This window comes from Dermacentor variabilis, chromosome 7 (genome assembly GCF_050947875.1).
Source record: "Dermacentor variabilis isolate Ectoservices chromosome 7, ASM5094787v1, whole genome shotgun sequence".
In the NCBI taxonomy this organism is placed as follows: Eukaryota; Metazoa; Arthropoda; class Arachnida; order Ixodida; family Ixodidae; genus Dermacentor; species Dermacentor variabilis.
Genome location: NC_134574.1, coordinates 122,074,378 through 122,095,469, shown reverse-complemented (window position 1 = coordinate 122,095,469; position 21,092 = coordinate 122,074,378). Strand labels below are relative to the sequence as shown.

Sequence of the window (21,092 nt, the reverse complement as noted above, 5' to 3'; positions counted from 1 at the left end):
TTTAAAGAAAAGTGGTCCTAGCTTCCATCTAACATCCTGGCGCATTGAGGGTGTACAGGAAAAAATGTTCACATTCCTAATAGCCAACAGTGACGACCACAAACTTGTAAAAATATATTCCCTGGATTTTTCTCAGCTAATAGTGTCGTAGGCTACATCGAAGACCAAATCATGAAATTTTGATGTCCTTCTATTTGTATAGAAAAAAGACGCCGTGATATTTACAATATACAATCTGCCCATGCGACGCCATTCACCTGCGGACAAATATATCACTTTCAAATAAATACTAACATGACGTAGGAAAAAAATAATATAGACAAACTTGGGGCTGGAAAGCCAAAATTACAAGCTTTCTTTTTCAGAGCCTCCGCAAACAACACAAGTATCATGTTGATTTATATTCAGGATCACGTAAAACTACACACATTATATAATTTTACTCGAACTTAGGCATTTCTCACGTCCATATTCCAAGAAATATTGTACACAGAGTGGTTCTTATTGAAAGGAAACACGGTAAAGCACTAACACTAGAAAATGTCAGAGCAGTAGTTTCATTTAAATGTGGAAAGTTAGTTGTTTATAACTATCAGAGTATCAGAAGTGGGGGGAATAGATGACTCGAAAAGTTTATCTTGTCGGCAGCACGTTAGAGAATAGAGAACAAATCAATTCACACTGTATAATTGTGTGTTTTGGAAGTCACTGGGGCTGAGTGTTTTACCGTCAAAGTACTTACAACAAATGCAGAAGCACCCATGGTGCGATGGGGAGCACCAGAGTCCATAAGCAGACGGACAACGAGAATTCCTGAGGAATTTCCACGAAAGTACATCCATGAGTGGATGCCATTAAACAATAGTTATATACGAGCTTCTGCTCGGGAACATTGTACAGATGTTATTCTACGAACAAATAGTGTTTCAAAATCTTGCCCTAACCACCAGATTGTACAAAGCAATACTTGAAAGCGAAGCGAAACTAATCTGCGCCACGGCAATAGTTTATCGAAGACGTGAGCAGCTTACTTGCACAGATGTTAAGCTCTATGCTCCCAATGGAGCATCATTCAACACATATGAATGACAGTAGCTAGCAGGTATGAGCAGCACATTTTATTGATACATATAGATGAAATACAAAAGAAGCTGCTCTCGAACAATAACCTGATGACAATAGTGCCACAATTACCGAGATGTGGCACTGGTTAATAGCTAATTGCTTCCTTAGTATTATTTCTAACGGTGAAAGGGTGGAAAGCGAGCACTAGACTTTCCGTTACTGATGGGGCATTCATCGAGAGCCTATATGCCGGCTGAAATTTATTGGCTTTATTCTAACTTTCATTAAGCTGCCCATCTCGAATCCTTTGCGTGGAGTAGTCGCCTTTTGTTAATGATACAGTTCTAAATTACCATAGCATGCACTGTACTGGAATCATATGTAAATGGAGAATAGTGCATTTTTGTTTCAAGTTGTTTTTGACTGAACCCTCTGAGAAACACGTTGATATGGTGAAAAATGAAATGATGGCTTTCTGTGGGGCCAAGTTATCTTATTTTTGAATTGATAACTTTAACATCCACCTAGACAACTATATTCTCATACCATCTTTAAACAATACGCGGTATTCGACAGCACGTGATACAACAGCTGCTGTAGGATATGTCTGTATAAAGGTTCCCTATACCCGGCGGCAGCTTTCTGTTGCAACACATTGAAAACTAGTTGCCGAAACACACCTTTTTAACTGCACATGTACTTGTAGTACGCGAATGTAAGCGACTGGAAGCTACGCAGCTTAAAACAAACAATAGTCAAATTATTTTTGTTCAAGATTCATTTTATAAGAAACAACAAGCTTTATTAGGTTGCTTATCCTAGTTTACGGCTTTTTGCTGTCCATGTATGGCCTTCCTGGTCCTGTACGCGGCCAGCAAAACGTTGGCACTGCTTGGCGTAGTAACACAAGAGCAGTTGCTGCGCACGTGTTGTCTCGTAGTCGTAGATCTGGCTTTGCTACAGTGGCCAAGTGGGTAGGTGCGCCCAGTGGCGTAATGAGCTGCTTCGCCCGGTCATGAGACAGGAGTGGCGCTACAGTCTTCTTATGCATCTCGCGAACTATGCGCCGTCTGCTACCTTGTCTTTGTAATTGCGCGTCTGTTAAATTTAGCGTAATTTTTCTTTACTGTAGCAAATTGATGAAACGAAATGGTTACATTATGTTGGGAGAGGGCACGAAAGTGAGATGAATAATACTGCAATGAGTTATATTCAAAAACGGTCATGATTATCGTCTCTTAACACGTAGGTGCCCTGCGCTCGCAGTCACGATAGTTATCCATGTTCCTCTAATTAACTTAGAAGATTAAGTAGTTAACTGAATACTGTGTTTGATGTTCGTGAGTACCAACCATTTTAGTATTCGAGACACAGTGAAAGTGTTCCTGCAAAGAACAAAGCTAGCCAGAGGGGCGCCACTTGCTTTGCGCAAAATAGCAAGTTGACTGCAAATACGGAAGCCACGGGCTAATTATTACTGATTTTGATGCCGTGAAACCGATAGCTGTCCGAGAAACCGGAGCTTGAACTACGCTGTGCTGAGACGTTTCAACCGCATTAATGATGTGTGAGCGCCACTTTGAGGAGCATTTCGTTAAGGCTATTGTGCAGATACCGATAGTGCATAGGCGGCCAATGATTGACACTATTCCTTCGAATGTACCTGGCGCCCCAGCTTACATATCCTAGAAATTTCGGCAAGAAGAACAAGATAGACCAGGACAGGATGTCGGCCGCTAAAATACTAGTGAAGCCACAGTCAGCCATACTTACGCGCACGTCACGCAAATAGAAAGTTATTGAAAATGACGGGTGTTCAACAGGCATTTGTACACGACTGATACAGTGAACCTCTTGATGGACGTTCGTCTAAATGATTCTGTGTGAGGAGCTTGAAAATGTTTTGTTAACTATTGTGACTGATATCAACAGCCTCGTAGCACCAGAAAATTCAGGTTCACGTAGCGCGGCCCAGTTCACAAGAAAACAATATGTGCACTGCCCCTGGCAGGTTTCTTTTTTTCCTTTCTTCAGCTCAAGCACACGGACCGTCGCTTATGAAAAATTATGAAAAATAGGCACTTGAATTTAGAAGAGCTTAATCAACCTAATCCATTACGCGCCTGCGCTCCCATTTGAAGAGCAAGAACATAATGCCTGACAGAACACCAGAAACGAATAACCACCTTGCGCTACGACACATTATGAGCAATGTGATATTGTGTCATCTTTCATTTAAAGCTGTTGTATAGTGCCTAGAAAAGCTATAGGTTGCTGGTAATAAATGGCGTTTCTGATTGACGCGTGCGATAAGAAATTACCCTATTACATTCAAATATACGTATACAATCATCGTTAGTCTCAACTATTATTTTGCATGCTACAAGCTACTCTTCTCCGGAGCTTATCATAGTTCATCGGACAACGTAAGAAATCCTTTTTATTTTCACACAAAGATCAATTCTCTTTGCAAAACATAGGTTGCATTTATATGCAAATGTAGACAGCTGCACACAAATTAACATACATCTTGTTTATAATTGAAGAGACACACGCCAGGGAATAAAGCCAGGCAGCTCATTTTTACGAATGTCAATATTTATTCGACCGTATTTTAGATTCCTTCAAGTCAAGCCATTGGAATAGTGCATTTCGGAGCATAAGCGTAATCCGGCCCTGCGCGAAATACGTTCGCATACAGCACCTATATGCCATTTAGTAAAAAAATTTTGACTCGCTGTACACGAGCTGAAGAGGGGCCATTTCGTCCGTGTGGCATTTCTCCTCTTCCTTGTTGACTCAATTTTACATGTTTATGAAACTAAACCACTTTAGAAGCCTTTTCTTCATTTTTGCCTCCCACCTTTAGAACAAACAGCTGACGGAGAAAGCAATATGGTATCTTCACAACAGACAAAGCTCCGCTGAATTCAGAAGTCTGTAACTGTCAATGGTGTCACCGCGAAGACGGTTTCCTCTTTGTATACAGTGATAAATACGTTGTATTTTCACTGTAATAGGTTACACGCGCCGCATGAGACAGGCCTCTGACCACAGCGCTAAATTTGTCCTCATGAAGCGGAGAAGCGTTCAACTACCCTGCCGGAAGACGGCACGCCCGCTCATCTAGCCACCATAGCTGTGCTGCCACACAAAGTTGTTGTCCTCCATAGCTTCCTACAAGAGGCAGCGCTCCGGCACTCACCAGGTACCTCGCAACGTTGGCATAATGAGGCATGGTAATGTGTAATGTTGATTTCGATCCTAACGTATGTTTTGTTTTGTTTGCCGACAATTCATTTCAGCACGTTGCCTTGTAATCGCTAGCACAGAGAAAGAGTCCTAGGACATAAAAAGCGTGTGAAATTTCTGAATTTTGTATTGTGCTGAGCGCACATAGCGGATAGCGTTAATAGCATTTCAACCAGTGGCGCGCTGAGAACTCAGGTATATATGTGTGAAATGACTCCACGTCAGTCTTATCCAATTGTGACTCCATTGCTTTCTGTAAAAAAGAGAATAATACCTTCAGATTTCGCAAGAATCGAAATTTCTTCTACGATGTTCTGAATAGCACATATGAATATATGTTTTTTCATAGTGGATACAATAATTTATTCCCATAAACTGCTGCTAAGACTGTAACAACGCTACAGGTCCACAGCAAAAATACATGAGACGATATTTAACGATCAGCGACGTTATTACGTTAGGTGGTGACATAGCAAAATATATGTGACATAGCATACCCTGCATTCATTCTCTATTAGCAACCCTTTCAGCACTTCCAGGTTTCAGCAGTTTTAAGCGAAGCTGGTAATCTGCCCAGACGCGGGTTAAAACTGTGACGTGTGGTTTTTACAAAGTGCGGCCAAAAACTGTATCATTCACATAGCTTTAATTTAAGGGAATCTAATGAACCACGCGAGTTGTGATCGGCAGCAAATATCTTGAATCATGTTGGTTGATTAGTGGGCCAAATGAAATTGCTAAACTCGTTCTCTGCCAGCATCGAGGTGTTAGTTGACGCGCCTATAAAGTGCGGCTATAATAATGCAACAGAAATATGGTAGCCGTGTTATCATTGCACAAAATGACGGTAATCTTGCCAGTGATAGCTGCCAAACGTTGGTGTTAGAAGTATATTTGTGGGCTAAAAATGCGAATATGATAGTTTCTTTTCCATATTTACTAAAGCGGAAGAAAAAATGTTGCACAACCCAATAACCCAAGTTGTAGTCAAAGAGGTTCATTCATTGACGACACATGCTAATCTACACACAATCACCCTAGTTGACATGAAACAAGTTGATTGAAGAGCGGCATATACCACCTTGCCCATATCCGAGTTTGTGTTAAATAGGGTCGTTGAAGAGTGACATATACATAATTGAACTTACCCTTTGGCCTAAATTTATATCAACGAAATTCCCTGGAGAGTGAGTGGCACATGAGTAGCTTCACAAACGTATTGATCCAAGTTGTGGTAAACGGATTCCGAGGAACGGCAGCGCGTAATGGTTGGCACATACGCAGTAACACAAGTTGGTGTGAAACCGGTTAACTGATGGTCGGCACATACGCAATTTCGCATACACATGACCCAAATTAATGCGATGATTAGTTTTGAGCCCGGCTTCCTCACCGTAGACAGCCCTGTTATCTAATCATGATATGATGGTTACCCTGTGACTTACGTGGACAGGAAAGCAGTTCGGAACACTGAGAGACCAGCAGAGAGACAGCCCGCCTCAAAAAGTGCGCGAAGGCGCCCAAAGAACGGTAACAGCTTTAAAATGCTCGCGTTTTGTACATTGAGTGATGGGACAATAAAAGCTAATACACTGCTTCTATGCTATTGACCCCAAATATTCAAAAAAAAATTCGAACTCTTGAACTACAGTAAAGCTGTGCCTCATAATCAGATCGTTGATTTGACACTCAAATGCCGAGAATTTGTTGCTATTGGTGTTATTTGTTCACTTGCTTTTAAGGGGCCACGGGCTCGCGATCTAAACATCTTTACGTCCACTTTGGTTGCTCGGTGGTCAATGGTTAAACGGGTAAAGCTGCTGTTTTGACGGAACAGGGTTCGGAAGGAAATGTAGTACCAACTTGGTGCATTCAGTACATGTCTCTGGTTATGTGCTGCTCGTTAATGAACTTCTTTCACGCCAACTTCGGTCATTTGGTATATGATAATCGGTGTGCGTTGCTTTTCAATGAATTAGTTGAACATCAACCTGGGTAACTGAGTTTGTGGCACTAGATATGAACCGATGTTCAATCAAACAAAATAATTAAATTATCTACAATTTATCTGTGACTAGGCGGAAGTCAACCGGGGAAGTATATACTCAGAAAATCTTATCTGTATATGCATCGACATACGCCCCACGTGTGTGCTTTCCGGTGGCGCCGCTAGATGGCGCAGCGTGCTCAAAGGGAAGCTCAACAGAGGAAGCTGGCTGCACAGGCGTCTCATGCTTAATGCAGTTCGGGGCAGGCAATAGGCTGTGTCGCTACACTGCTTCAATGCAAACTGCAGTTAGGTTGCTATGCAACGTAAGGCAGATTCCGTCGAATTTTTATCTTCTGCCATCGATAATAAAAAAGTGCGCCTCCAGAGACCTTGGATAGGTCTGGACACTTTTTTACAGGTTTAGACAGAGCAGGGAGCTGCTCCACTGCTTTTTGAACCATACAACCTAGTGTGACAAATCGGAGCCCGCGACTATACACTCTTCTTTCCAGCACAGAAGCGCAATCACAACAACATCACGCGCAACCTAATGTCGTCCCCATCTTGCATTTGAGGCCATTTCAATCGCGTCAGCAGGTATGCCGACAGTGCATGGGCTCTTCATTGCATATACAATCTTGAGTGTCTACATGATTACAATCACTGCTGCCATTGATTTAAAGCGTCGGGGCAACGGCTTCTATTGTGATGTGAGAGCTCGCGCCATGTGTCATGTGCCATGAAGTCACTCAATATCTATGCACCGATTTGTAACCATGAATCTGTTACCGGGTATTACCATGCTCACGATATTGATGGTGCATGTATGGTGGACGTTATATTTCTTTATGAAAATTACAGCAAATTACAGTGCATGTTGGGAAAAAAATAAGAAGTAGATACAGCAACATAAGGCTGTATCGCGTTCCAGAATTTGCATCGTCACTTCCAGCACTTCTCGAAACTTCTATGCCACATGCATTATTACGGGCGTAAACAAGCACCTGCCTCTGATTCGATGTCTGCCGACCAAACTTGTTATCACTGTCCCCGACGTATATCTCATATTCGAAGGCACAAGTGCGCAAATTATCTTCTGTAGATATTATTCTCTTTCGACTTGTGCGCAGTCGCACCCACTTGACACACAATGTTACTTGCCAATTTGTCACGCGAATCTTCGCTCTACTTTTCAAACTAGTGATCGATCTAGAAATGTATGAGATATATTGAAATGGCCACTCTCCTGCAACATTGGAACTTCTTTTATGTCACATGCGCCCCCATATCGCGCTTTCCTGTAGGCCTCCACCACATTTTAAATATCAAATCGTAAGTTTCTTAGTGAAATCTGCTCACTGGCTATGGTGTTATGCTGCTGAACACAAAGTCGCGGGTTTGAATCCCGACCACGGAGGCAGCATTTCAATGGGGCCGAAATGCGAAAACACCTCTGTACTTAGATTTAGGTGCACGCTGAAGAACCCCAGGTGGTAGAAATTTCCGGAGTCCTCCACTACGTCGTGCCTCATATTCAGACTGTGGTTTTAGCACGTAAAACCCCATATTTTTTTGCGAAGCGGTAAATTTGGCGTGGTACAAGTGAGACCCGCAAAGCAAATATTTGTTTAAAGCCCATTGAATTATTTTGTTTCAACATCATTTGGTTACGATCGCGCAGATGAGTACCGCATTGTATTAGTAGCTGAATATGAGTCAGCTGCACACTTACCACATGTGCAAAGGCACATAGTAGTGTTAAATGTCCATATGCAGGCAACGCCAGTCGCACACGCATTCCTGTCCTTTGGTGGGCAGGCGTCATTGGAAGACACTGCAAGAATAAAATCAATCGTTTTATAGCGACAGAAGCGTGGCCGTTTGTTTTTCTTACTTAGTTTCAGCTTCAGTTTATTATTCGTTCATAACAATTTGTTATAAGAAAGGGTATACAGACAAGTGGTCCCAAAGTTAGAGACTGCACCGGGACCCTTGAATTAGAAGTTATATAAAAATAAATATACCTTTCGGTTGTTTAAAATTATTCTTCTCGTACTTTTATGCTAAAATTCCCAGTCCTTTGATTATATGTAAGGATGGGTTTGTCAGCTAACGCAGCACTTAGTACACGGATTAAGAAAAGCAACCTTTCAAGCAAAGTGGTTGTGATCACAAAAATTAGATGTTATGGAGATTTGAAGAGCAACCTATTCTTTTCCTTGGAATGTATAAAATCAGTGCACTCTACCCAAACAAATAGCTGAAAATAAGGATAACACGAATACAAACATGACCACAGAATGCACATAGATGAACCCAGTGGCATCACCTGGTGGACATTATTTGAAAAGGCAATCATGCCGTCGTGTTCTGATGTCGGTTCGCAGCAAACGCTTATATGTTAAGAGGATGGCCGATAATTATGTGACCGCAGCTGAAGGAGAGAGAAGGGGTGAAACAATGGATAGTTTTAAAGCTTCTCATGATAAAAGGTCTTGGGGGCAATAAAGTTAACACAATACTTTGGGCTCAGTATTGGAGCCAGGAAATTATCAGTGGTGCAATATTTTCGTTGTGGAAATTAATATGATTCGGCTAGATGTTAACCGAAGACAATGCTTGACAAGGAAGCTACGTGGTCACTCTTGTGCAGAGAACGTTCGGGAAAGGGAATATCTAAACTATTGAACTGCTGAATGCATTTAATAAATATTGTGAAAGGCCAGTATGTTCCCAGCTGTACCTATAGTGACCGTAACCTGACTAAAAGAAGATGGCTACCGAGCCCGCTCGTACAAGCTAGTAATTTATTTAACACGGCGCTCATCGTATCCTTTACCAAGAAAAATTGCGCGAGCAAGAACAGCAATTTTTGAGCTTGCGGCACTGACGCCTATCTCCTAAGGGATGATGAACACAGTTTTTCGTAAAGACCGCGTTCTGCCAAGTTATCGCACACTGCGTGCTTAGAAAACCTCCCACCTTCGTCCAGAAAAAGAGGCCGAAAACCTTCACATAGCTCAAGCAGCGCCTCAACAAAGACACCAAAAGCAGTACTATAAGGAAAAATGATCTGCTACAAGATGCTGCTTGAATATGCAATGCTATATTTCCAAAAAAAAACGACTTAAGGATAGCTCAAACACAAGAACTCCGCAGCATCGAAGTTTCTAGTGGCTTAGTAATTTGAGAAGGTCTTTGTGACCATTTTTTGTTGGACCACCGTGGAATCATTTCTGTGTTTCCTCTCCAGCAGTGAAACCATCAACACCAAGTGTTCCGTGGGGCTCTGCTATCTTTTTTACTCTGTCCTCGCAAAGAAGCGGTCTCCTGTGACCAGCATGGCCGTTTTACTAACGCACATTGTCCGCCTCTCTCCCTCCCCGTCTCCAAATCAATGAGCAATTCGCATTATCTTGGCTGAAAGCCACTGCTGAAAACACAGTACAATCCTGACCTTGCTTCAAGTCAATATCACCTGTTGAAACACTGAAAGAGTTCCTGGAGGCCATCAATTCTGAAGCAATGATAAGGTCAAGCAGGCTGTTATTTATGGTTGTGATGCAAGTGTCAATTTTCTATACTGCTGGGATACGTCTAGACAAGTAAGCAGTCTAGGTTTAACATACAGGCGCCTCTATGAGCACGCAAAGAATGCTGTCATGAAAGCTAGCAGCTGCAACTTCTATAAAGAGGTAGACGGCAACCAAAAAAAAAGAAATGAGACCTCGAAATGAAGGCGGAAACTATGTTAGAAATACGTGTGAAAAGTGCCAACTATAACTGGTATCTGGTATTGTAGATCAGATTTAGAAGAAATATTTGGAAGAAATGAGGTTCCATTATCTGGCGCAGAAGCAAATTCATAGTGAGAAAAAAATTTCTTCATGACTATCAAAATGGTGGGGCTGACAATTTTGAACTATAGCTAAGCTTTTGCAGAGAAACCATTTTTGGGATCGCGAAATATCTGGTCTAGTTTCGCTAAAGGAATCGTTTTATAAATCTTGCTAGGACAGTTGCGAGAGTATTCGTTATCGTAACACCTTAAAATTTTCCATATACTCAAGCTGATGGCTTTGTCGCTGAATAGCGCGAATGGCGAGTTCGATGGCAGTCTGCCGCTTCCGATGTTGGGCTGTACTTTGGTGAAGGTGTTCTTTTAAGGAACTGTGGTTATAGTGAAGCAACATGTGCGCCTTTATATCTGCCCTCCTTATTCCTCTCCTAATTATTCAATGTTTTTCTGAAAAATCGGCTTTCATACAGAAACGACGTGCACTACATCAACCTTAAATAGTATGACAGCTTACCACCGGACTAACTATATATATTTAGGTTGTGTTCATGCGCGTTTTTCTTGCCATATGCGTATTATTGTGCAAATCCAGGGAATTAACTACCCTATGCCACTATTGCACTCAACATATTTTACTCGTAACTCCTCGGGCAGTGTTTTTTTCATCCCGCTTTGTAATTACAAGCAAAATCTTTGAGTGCTCAATATACATTGAATAAAGTTACAGAGTTATCAAGCTAGCGCATCAGCTTTTGACTCTCTGTGGCGTCTTACGCAAAAATTGCACTTTATAAAGATTTCGTGGCTCTTCACCTTTAATTATCTTTTTAATGCCATTGAAAATTCGTTTGCAGACACATGTTATAGAAAAAGCAAAGAACAGGGACTGCATACACCTCCGAATCTGATTTTCAACGCAGAATAAACGCGTATGTGGACATGGTACTTTATTAGCGGCCTGAATGCTGTTTTTTCTATGCTTGAAATAATTAATGCGGAGTGAGTCCTAGCAAGTGGGGAAAAGTTATTTGCGATCTTAAGATTATAGAAACCAAAACAAACACGCTAAGGAGCAAGAAATGAGAGCACACGGCGCTTGTGCCTTAGCTCGTGTCTCAGTAATTTAGGCTTTGAATTTAGCTATGCTCCCATACCAACTCACCCCATTTTCACCTTTGATCAATGCTCTCAATGTTACCTATAATATACTGACCCTTTTATGTTATGACCAAGTGCTGGAAATATGGATTAACCACGTTTTTGTTGGTGGTCATCGAACGATCGAGCTGCACATGCATTTTCAACAAATCTATAGTTTTATATAGTGTATCCTCAGGTGAATACGGGATCTTAATGAACCTTGATTTTTTGTCCTTTTTGCGCTAAATAGCACTAGTCGCCGAGAGCAGAGGCTGCCGCGAGCAAAGATAGTCTAATCAGTTTGCACTGTGTGGCTCTGTATGCGTGACCGGTTTACAAGGCATAGTTACGATGGCATATTGTATCTAACGCACAGAAAAACTCACTTTGCCGTGTTTAACGTCATAGCGTTGATGAAACGAACACAAACTAGTACGTATGTTGCGTGCTAACTTAGCATCTCCTACTCCGTCATTGAGACAGTAGGATATAAATCAGGCGTTTTTGTAGCTCACTAGAATCTCAACAAAGCTGCTCACGTTTGAGGCGCGACTGCCAAACGCTCCTGAATATACAAATAAAAAACACGGTGCTCTTACAAAGAGTCTAGGAGTTCAATTCTTTGAAATCGCGTGTTGTGCATGTTACCCAACATTTGCAGTGCTGTGAACCTCGGGCAAAGAGGAAGGCGCGCTTAAAGAAAGCTTAATGAACACAAAAACTCGCTTGAACGCATACACCCTCATATTCCAGATCACAGGTGTACCTTCAGTTCTGTTTCAACAATATTTCGAAGTGTTACCCTAACCAAGAAGCCAAGAAAGCCAATAACACTTTGCCACTCAAAAAAGAATTTGCGAGCGCGAGGGGTCGTTTGCGCTATTACATGTAAAATAAACAATATTATCCTAGCAATGGTGTAGGATACAACGCAGTCTTGGCGAGATTATAGCCGTGGTTATTATTCTTGCTTTCTACTTATTTATTTATATTTTTCAGCAATTTTCTCAATTTCAGGATTTTACGTCCCGAACATTCCGATATGAAGCTGTATTTTGTATATGGTTAATCTCTGTCGCTTATTAAACTTCACCCTTTAAAATTGTGTTTTCGTTTGTACGTATTAAATACACTCTTTTAACAGGTCTTATCAATGCGGGAAGGTTGCAGAAAAAGAAGTTTGTGAACATGAAAGCTAGAGGGAGATTGAAGAGTAGAGAATAATGACATGACGGCTTCTTGGATTTATTTGATATGTGCCGGCTTGTTACATATTTTCGCGCCATCAATGAGTGAACGGAGATGTGGTTCATTTTTTTCATCGAGAGGTATAACGAATGCAGCTATAAAATTCCAAGACTAACAAATGTAAGATGAGTCTCCGGTCGACCTCCCTGTGTACGCAACACCGGTTGAGCTCCTGAACCTTGTTCTGGATATTGCTTTTGTGCAGCCTCAAGAGCTTGCTAAACGAGGTTTGGCGAAGGTTAATATCCCATTGGCCCTGTTCAACCAGCTGGTACTCGAATGACCACTCGGGCATGCGGCGTGGTATGACAAGAGATCAACAATTATTCTGGCCTTAACGACGCAACGAGAGCAGCTTTCCCAAGAGAATCTCACGGGGGAAGCTGCGCTGTCAGCTTTATGCCACAAGAGAAATTATCCTTTTTAAATTTTAATGCGAGAAATTTTTTACTGGTCGTCGGACAACCCACAAAAATGGATCATTTTTCACGAGACGGCACCTTAATACAATAGTTCACTGTGTAACAAAGTCTCGGTCTTCAACATGCGACAGTTCCACAGTGGTACAGCGAGAGAGTGGCATGAGTTGTACTTCTAGGAGCATATTTGCGAACCTTGGAATATCCGGAAACCGAGAGTCTTTTCTATATGAAGAATACTTATTGTATGATCATATGAGCGCTTTATTAGCATGCTTAGATTTCTTCATACTCTTTCTGGGAGCTATCTAAGTTTGCAGCTATGCAATTACGGCAGCATTGTTAAGATATTTCGCGCACTTTTCTAAGGACATCTGTCTGTCTGTCTGTCTGTCGGTCTGTCTGTCGTCTGTCTGTCTGTCTGTCTGCCTGCCTGCCTGCCTGCCTATCTATCTATCTATCTATCTATCTATCTATCTATCTATCTATCTATCTATCTATCTATCTATCTATCTATCTATCTATCTATCTATCTATCTATCTATCTATCTATCTATATATCTATCTATCTATATGTCTGTCTGTCTGTCTGTCTGTCTGTCTGTCGGTCTATCTATCTATCTATCTATCTATCTATCTATCTATCTATCTATCTATCTATCTATCTATCTATCTATCTATCTATCTATCTATCTATCTATTTATCTATCTATCTATCTATCTATCTATCTATCTATCTATCTATCTATCTATCTATCTATCTATCTAACCGTTCACTCGCCAACCTGGTTCACTTCGTGTTGACTGTGTTCACTGTGTTATCGCACCAGTAGGTGCGTGCCGTTATACAATGACACGAAAAGGTGCTTTAAGCTTATCCCATGCTGGAAGAATTGGAAACGGAGTCACACATTTTCCTCAAAGACAGCAACCCCATCCTTTAACAGGATAGCCACAAATCAACGGATATGTGCCGTTATTCAATGAACCTCTCGCCAACTTGAGTTACTCTGTATGTGCCGCTGTATTTGCGGCACTGGAGGAAACAATTTTAAGTGTCGCAATATTGATTCATTGCTAATTGGATTCCCGTTGACAGTCATCGTGAGATGGTTTCTGGCGAAACTTTTTTAACAATCCTGTCAAGAAGGTGATATCGTGAAATCCTTACCGCAGGCGCACATGCAACTCTCCCATCCTGGGCTAGTAAAACAAAGAGCTTTCGTCCCATTTCCACATTCCGTCTTGCAACTTGGAGCCACTAAATTCAGTAATAATAACAATTATATATTGATTGGAATTTACTGACCAGCAAATGTTTATGTGCGATCAGTTTATTATTTAAAAAGACTCGATAAGTATTTTTATTATTTCATCTGAAATAAAACACCTCTTTAGAGACGTTGTACAAACACGCAAGGAAAAGCCTCTTTTTTCGTTCTTCAAGGAACTGATCATTAGCTATTCCTTCGTTCCGAATCTAAACGCTTCTTAGAAACATGATGATGCTTATAAAATTGGTGAGGCCAATGTGAAGCTTCTAATCACACAATATAGTACAAATTAGTATAAGGCAACAATGGTTTAGATTACAAACCATAAATGCAGCATTTTAACGTAGCATCCATAATGTGCCGCTATAATATCTCTCATTAGCGTAGTTTGCTAGGAACACTACCGCAGACTTGATAATTGGGCGAGATGGTAAGTGTTGATGGTGAAATTTATAACGCACACAATGGAGAAAGACGCAGAGAAGGTGCACACATGAGCGCTCACTCACAACTATTACTCAACACTACAATAAGTGGGTAAACTTATGTACAGCAGCAAAATATATTTTTCTGATTTGCCATATGGAGGGCCACGCTCGAAACCACACTGGAGTAATAAGTTTATGTTGACAGAAAAGTTATTCGGTGTAACCTTGTTAATATTATTGCGCTATATGTTGCAATCAGAACTATGCAGGCAAAAATCTATCAACCTTGTCGTAAACGCATATTTGCTGATAGACAACACAATATACTACCATAAATTCTTGGTACTGATATTGAGAACTTACCTTATTTTATGTAAAGGTTACTACGAACAATAGACAGGCGAAATAACGCCGGTTTGAAAACGAAGACATCTGATAAACTAATCGTATACGGAAATTATCAGTGGACTTTTAGTGAAGTGTAAAGATTCGAGTAGGTTGGAGGCGTGGGTGCGACGATTATAACATGAAAATCATTCCTTCGTTGCCTCTTGCATGACTAATGCCAATCGAAGCGAATCTACTGACTGCTGTATCTTATATTAAACAAGCATGCTACCGCTCTTGTTCACGTACAGAACGGCCACGCGATGTATGACACATAGGCATGAGGGCACCCATACCTGGCATAATTTGCTACTTATACCACTAGTCATGCAAATTTACACCTCATATATGGACAGTTGCCTTTCACAGCCCTGAGCCAAGAATCAAAATGGGCACGAAATTGCTGTTCCAGTTACACAACCGGCAATTGAGCACTATAGCAATGCAACGCTACAATTGATTCAGCCACCTAAGCTGCCACAGCCATAAAAATTTTCATCTGGACGAAGCTATCTGCCTGGAGGTATGCGAAATACTCAACGGCTTCAATTTGTGCTTTTTGGACTAACACCAGTTGACAAACTTGTATTGTGTTTTAATATATGTCACATGGGACCTACATGGTTGTCTTGGCAAACCAACATTGCCAGTTGGGCTTTTTAACCAGTATTGCTAGCAGCTACGGGAACATCGTTTTTGTGCCCATTTCAGTAAGATTATTCGTATGCAAAAAAAATTAACTTCCTCTGATACAACATGGGGCTCCACGCCTGTCTTGTAACGCCAAGCAGAGAAGTCTTCGAGCCTAAATGCCGCAATGAGTGGAATGAGCTATTCTGACAGGAGAACACATAGATGTTGGTTGTAATGCCTAACATATCAACTATCAAACAGTCTTAAAACACGATTGGCGCCTTATTCTACTTGACGCGAACAATATCTCTGCGAACATTTTCCAAACATGCGTACCACACTTACTATAGCGGATATTGCGCTGTGAATGTCTTCCAATCATGCCTCAATATCGATGGCATATAAGTACTATTTGTATATCACAATAGTACGCACGCAGGTATAAATATTTACTCAGATGTATATCTAATGGCCCACTTATCAGGGGCACATTTAAAGCAGGTTACAACCATCTGGCGTTGCCCCAACAGCCAGACACTCAGTGCACGTCCCTGGCTCCATTGCAAGCTACACCTGTTTGGCCACAGAGAATAAATTAGCATGACATTTCTGCAGTGTCTGCACGATAGCATAGCATGTCCTGTTTTATTTTTATTTTGTCCACGCACTATGCGCATCAGATTCGAAAATTTTTCCCTGTCCGGAACACGAAACCGGGACCACCGCCTATCTGGGGCCACCGCTCTACCATATGATCGGAGGTACCGTGATTTTTCTTCAACCGCGAGGCTTTCGAGGAACCCGTATGGGTTACCTTTGTAGCAATTGCTACGAATCGGTGGATGTCTCATTTCCCTTAATTAATGACTTCTCACCACCTTGCGGCTTTCCGCGGAACTATTGCCTCAAACGCTTTCCTTTACTTCGAGTTGGTGACAAATTCGGCTTCGCCCTGCCATCTGCTAGCCGCCTGGTTTTGTCATGTGGTAGAGTGGCTGGTCCGGAAAGGCGATAGTCCCGGGTTCGAGTCCCAGAACAAGACCAAATTTTTTAAACCGCGATACTTTTCTTTCGAGGAACCCGTATGGGTTTCTTTTCTAGCATATGTTACAAATAGGTGAATATCTCATTTCTCTCATTTATTGACCTCTTTCTACAAAACTGTAGATATCATTGAAGACAAGGGTATATTAAATATTGCTCATACCTCCGGGTGTACCATGATGAGGTAGCCGATCACTTCGAAATGCCGATAATGCCATGCGGGGTTCAATTATCGCCGTCGATTCATGCCACGTGCTTATGAAACCACGCAGAGTTTCTTTTGGCAAGTATATCGTCGATTCCAGCACGTGCGATGACCATACTGGAAAATATATGATTGCATGGGTTCGGTATTTTTTTGCTAGGGTACCCTCCTGCACTCTTAGTTTGCCAATTGTGATGTAGAATGTTTTCAGTGAAAAGATCCTATTGCCTTTAAAAAAACAACTCATTACATCTACCACTTTAGGTGTGGAAGACCAGTGTCCTCACATTTATTAGTTAGTGAAAATAAGAAACTAATTAGCTTTGTATACTAAGCGCACTATTTCATACATCCGTTCCATTTATAAGTCAACCACTTGCAGCACCTCGGATGATCAGGGTAATATTTACGGAACTCCAGAATGGGTAAATATAGAAATATATGCACCTCAGCAATAATGGCTTCGATAGATCACATTGACATGTTACATAATACGCCTGCCGATACCTAAATTTCATGTATATATTACTGTTCAATAATGTCACTAATTTCGCATCGCAAAATACGAAAATGTAGAGGGTAATCGGCGGAGCAGAAAGACTACAAATATAGGTATCGGTATTTCAACGGCCCAACCATCTGGCATTAGGCGAGGAAAAATTACTGTACTGAAACATCAAAACCCAAAAAGTATTTGCTTTGTCATTAGAGCAAAGCAAAATTAAGACACGGGCTTCCAAAAATTTTTACTTCGCACTTTCTGCGCATTTTTGGGACCCTGTGGCTTCCAGCCCACATAGTTGTATTTAGTAAAATTTTCATAAGTGCCGAAACTTCACTTACTTGATGTGAGCACAACAAGCTCTACAATGGTGTGGAAGGAGGCAAATGGTCTCGAAGTCATAGTTGGCTGTAAGGAATCCCAGCTGGGCCTTAAGCTTTTAGTATTGAATTGATAGCGCAATGCGTAAATGTTAGATAGAGCAGCAAAAGGTGCAGGTAAAAACTGAGTTCAGCATATAGTCCTATTGTTCATGTGCACCTGTGTTTCAAACACTCCTAGTGCTAACACGAAGCTGCACAATGCATATATCGGGTACTCCTACTTGGTCTCTTGGTTATTATTGAGCATTCCACCTACTCAGAGGCGTCACCTGTCGATTGCTTCACGAGGAGAATTTGTACACATGTAGGAAGTTTACAAACCTTATGCGTCACGAAAAAAATCAAAGTTCAGTCTTTACAAATGAGAATTCACTCACTGTAGGGTGTTTTATTCTTGGGAAGCCTCGTGATAGGAGTTTTTGTATTACTAGTCTATCTTACTAGAATAGCAAATATGCGAGATGTTGAGGCGCCTTCGCGCCGCTGCCGAGGGGTCAGGGGCCACTATTGCTGTGCTACCCTGGTTTGAGCGGTGCATGGATGGCTCGGGTTCGGAAGGTTAGAGGGCCTTCAAAAGTAGTGATTGCATTTTTATTTATTTATTTGTTCCTACCACAGCGCAATAAGGGCTATAGCAGAATGGATTAAGAGAGGACAATTATACACAAGAAATTACGATACAACGTTGAGGGCGATTTGCTAGGACCATTCATGCTAGGACAAACTTCGGGGTTAGCATGAGCGAATAGAGCCAGGTAAGGAATTCCACTCTTCTGTGGAATGTGGGAAAAGTTGTACTTAAACATATTAGGGCGTGCAAAGTGCTGCATCAAGTTGAAGTCGTGATTTCGCCGCTTGGATGACTTTGGCGCGAGGTTAGTATAGTTGTTTTTTGAAAATCTAACCGAAGAATTGAGGATGCTGTGCAATAAATGTAACGATGCTATGCGGCGACGTGCATAGAGCGAAGTTAAATTCAAGGAACGAAGTGTGGTAGAGGGTGAAAAGTCGCGCTCATAAAGGTGACAAATAAATCTCACAGCTTTTTTTCTGACTTTATTCTAGCCTGTTAATCTCACACATCTTACAAGGGTTGCAAATTACAGATGCGTAGTCAGCAACAGGACGGATTAGCGATTTCTATAACAGTAGCTTAGTATGTTTGGGGGAGTAGGGTAGTGTACGACGTAAGTAGACAAATTTTCTGACTGCTTTGTTACAAGTGTAATCAATGGGATTAGACCATGACATGTTATGCGTAAAAATGACACCGAGATATTTATACTCGTATTCCATACACACAGCGTGGTTATTGAAGGAGTCATGAAAAACAGAAGGAGAATATTTTTTAAAGGAGGTCATCAGGACGGTTTTATGCACGTTAATGTTCATTCGCATGTGTTCCAGCAAGTGCAAAGCCGAGCAAATGACTGTTGGAAGTGGTAATGATCACCAGAAGAGTCACTGTGCTTGGTGAGGACCGAACCAAAGTGGATGCTCGAGAGGTCGCCTAATTGACTCGGCGGTGAACTAGGTCAACGCTCTGTTTTTTGTGCCTGTCGCACCATAAGCGCACGCATTCCATAAGCACACTGGAGTTCACACTGACCAGCAGCGTCTATACACTGGTAAGGGCAGAATATATGCGTAGTAAGCGCAACCCTAACGTTGTCGCATATTTCACTGGGTGTTGAGTAACGCCGACAGTTTGGCATCCCTCTCATCAGTTGCATCCAATTACACTCTCATATAATCTGTTTAAGGGTCTCGCAGGAACCGCAAAAGCAAAGGACGGACTGTTCGCATGCCCTTGCCTCTATAAACGTTAAGACATCAGAACACAGCAAACACTTACCTTCAGCAATACCGCTCTAGCATAACTAGGCAAGCCTCGGCAACAAAAGTAGGGAGAAAATGATCATTGTATTGCACGGTGGTGTAGGCGCTGTTCGAGTACACGTCTTTGAAACAAAATGCGTGCATCGTCATGCGTACGCAGAATTTCCGGACACTCACATTCGTTGTGGGCACAAGAACAAGTGAGTTGATCGACCTTTACGTATGGGGCGATCAATATGTTTGAAGGTATGCATTCGCCTGCGAGGGATACTCCACCACATGTACTTCTGGTGGCAGACTCAATGGTGGTACGCAAAACTGTACAATCAGCGTCACGTTTATGTAGCCTGCTGAGAGCAGCGTGGGAGCCTGTAAGGATGATAACCTTCAATGTGTTTAACTCATATTGCGTGTACTTCAGAGTAACACCTATCTCTGCCAGCCCCCCAGTTCTTGATGAGGCTGGGCGCGGTAGGCGAAACACCTGTCGGACGTAAGTGGAAAGGCAAATGGAAGCTGAAGAGGCGCCTTGGCCATCGCTATGCACATAGGCGTCCGTGAGTACTTTAGTATAATGACCAAATATTTCGAATCTGTTTCACTGGATCAATTATAACATCTTCGGGAGAGGCAGTGGACACGTTTTCTGTATTTCAGGAATTGCAAGATAAGCGGGCAGTAAACACTTGGTGAATCGTTCCGGAAATGTAAGTGAAGTAGCATCTTCCGAACTGGCCACAATGGTTTTACACAATGTCGCCCCTTCTTACCATGTGACAGAATGGGCACTGCATCAGTCTCTGAAGAGGTGCTTAGCCATCCCACGCGCTGTGCAGACGTTCGATGTGGCATAGTGCTCTGTGGCCTCCTTGCAGCCTAAGGGCAACTCATGTGCTTCAGTAAGTTATGGAACCGATTGTGCCTCGCGAAGTATGTCAAGCATGGCTCGGAGGGCAACGCGATGGCGGTTATTTATTTTTTACACAAATGGCATCGATCGAGCGAAAATCACACCTTGCACTTATTTTTCCTCAGAGCCTCTGTTTCCCCAGAATCCTCCCTTGTGTGACAATAACACGGCTAGTACAACCAAATTAGAAAGGCAAATAAAGCTAACGCGCGCCAAAACATACGTTCTTGTTCTTCCTTCCATTGATCGTCATGCTGGGTTCAGTGCTACTTCGACCAGACAACACAACTGCGAAAGCGGCGTGCTGGTTCCTCTACGTTACCGAGTTCAAGGCAGTTTGAAGTGCAATTTGGCCATCGGTTCTTTTCGGCAATCACGTTTACGAACGTGTCATCCGGGTGGACTCCTTAACGATATCGCAGAGAAGAATGTCAGGCTGCGTTTGTCCCTGGCAGTACTTGCATTAAAACGTACCCTAGCACCTTGTCGCTTCCAAATCTTTCAAGCAGCTTCGGTTTATATCACTTTCATTTGTCTAAATCGTCAAAATGAATGGCACTTGCGGGGAGTTAGG

The 21,092-nt window shown here is 41.9% G+C and overlaps 1 protein-coding gene across 1 annotated transcript; it reads right to left on the bottom strand.

The window, feature by feature from the left end:
* Positions 1-1,186: 1,186 nt before the first annotated feature.
* On the bottom strand, positions 1,187-17,865 carry LOC142587852 (uncharacterized). The gene is made up of 5 exons (XM_075699155.1): positions 17,728-17,865; positions 16,843-17,001; positions 14,085-14,174; positions 8,040-8,141; positions 1,187-4,570 (listed from the first exon to the last, which is right to left on the bottom strand). The coding sequence occupies exons 1-5, from the start codon at positions 17,786-17,788 to the stop codon at positions 4,545-4,547; spliced, it is 438 nt and encodes a 145-aa protein (XP_075555270.1). The 5' UTR covers positions 17,789-17,865; the 3' UTR covers positions 1,187-4,544.
* Positions 17,866-21,092: the final 3,227 nt, after the last annotated feature.

Coding starts and splice junctions, on each gene's coding strand:
- LOC142587852 (XM_075699155.1), bottom strand. CDS start 17,788: ATGACTTCGAGACCATTTGCCTCCTTCCACACCATTGTAGAGCTTGTT. Junction 17,002..17,727: donor GCTTGTTGTGCTCACATCAA/GTAAGTGAAGTT, acceptor TATATTTTCCAG/TATGGTCATCGCACGTGCTG. Junction 8,142..14,084: donor GAGTTGCATGTGCGCCTGCG/GTAAGGATTTCA, acceptor TTATTCTTGCAG/TGTCTTCCAATGACGCCTGC.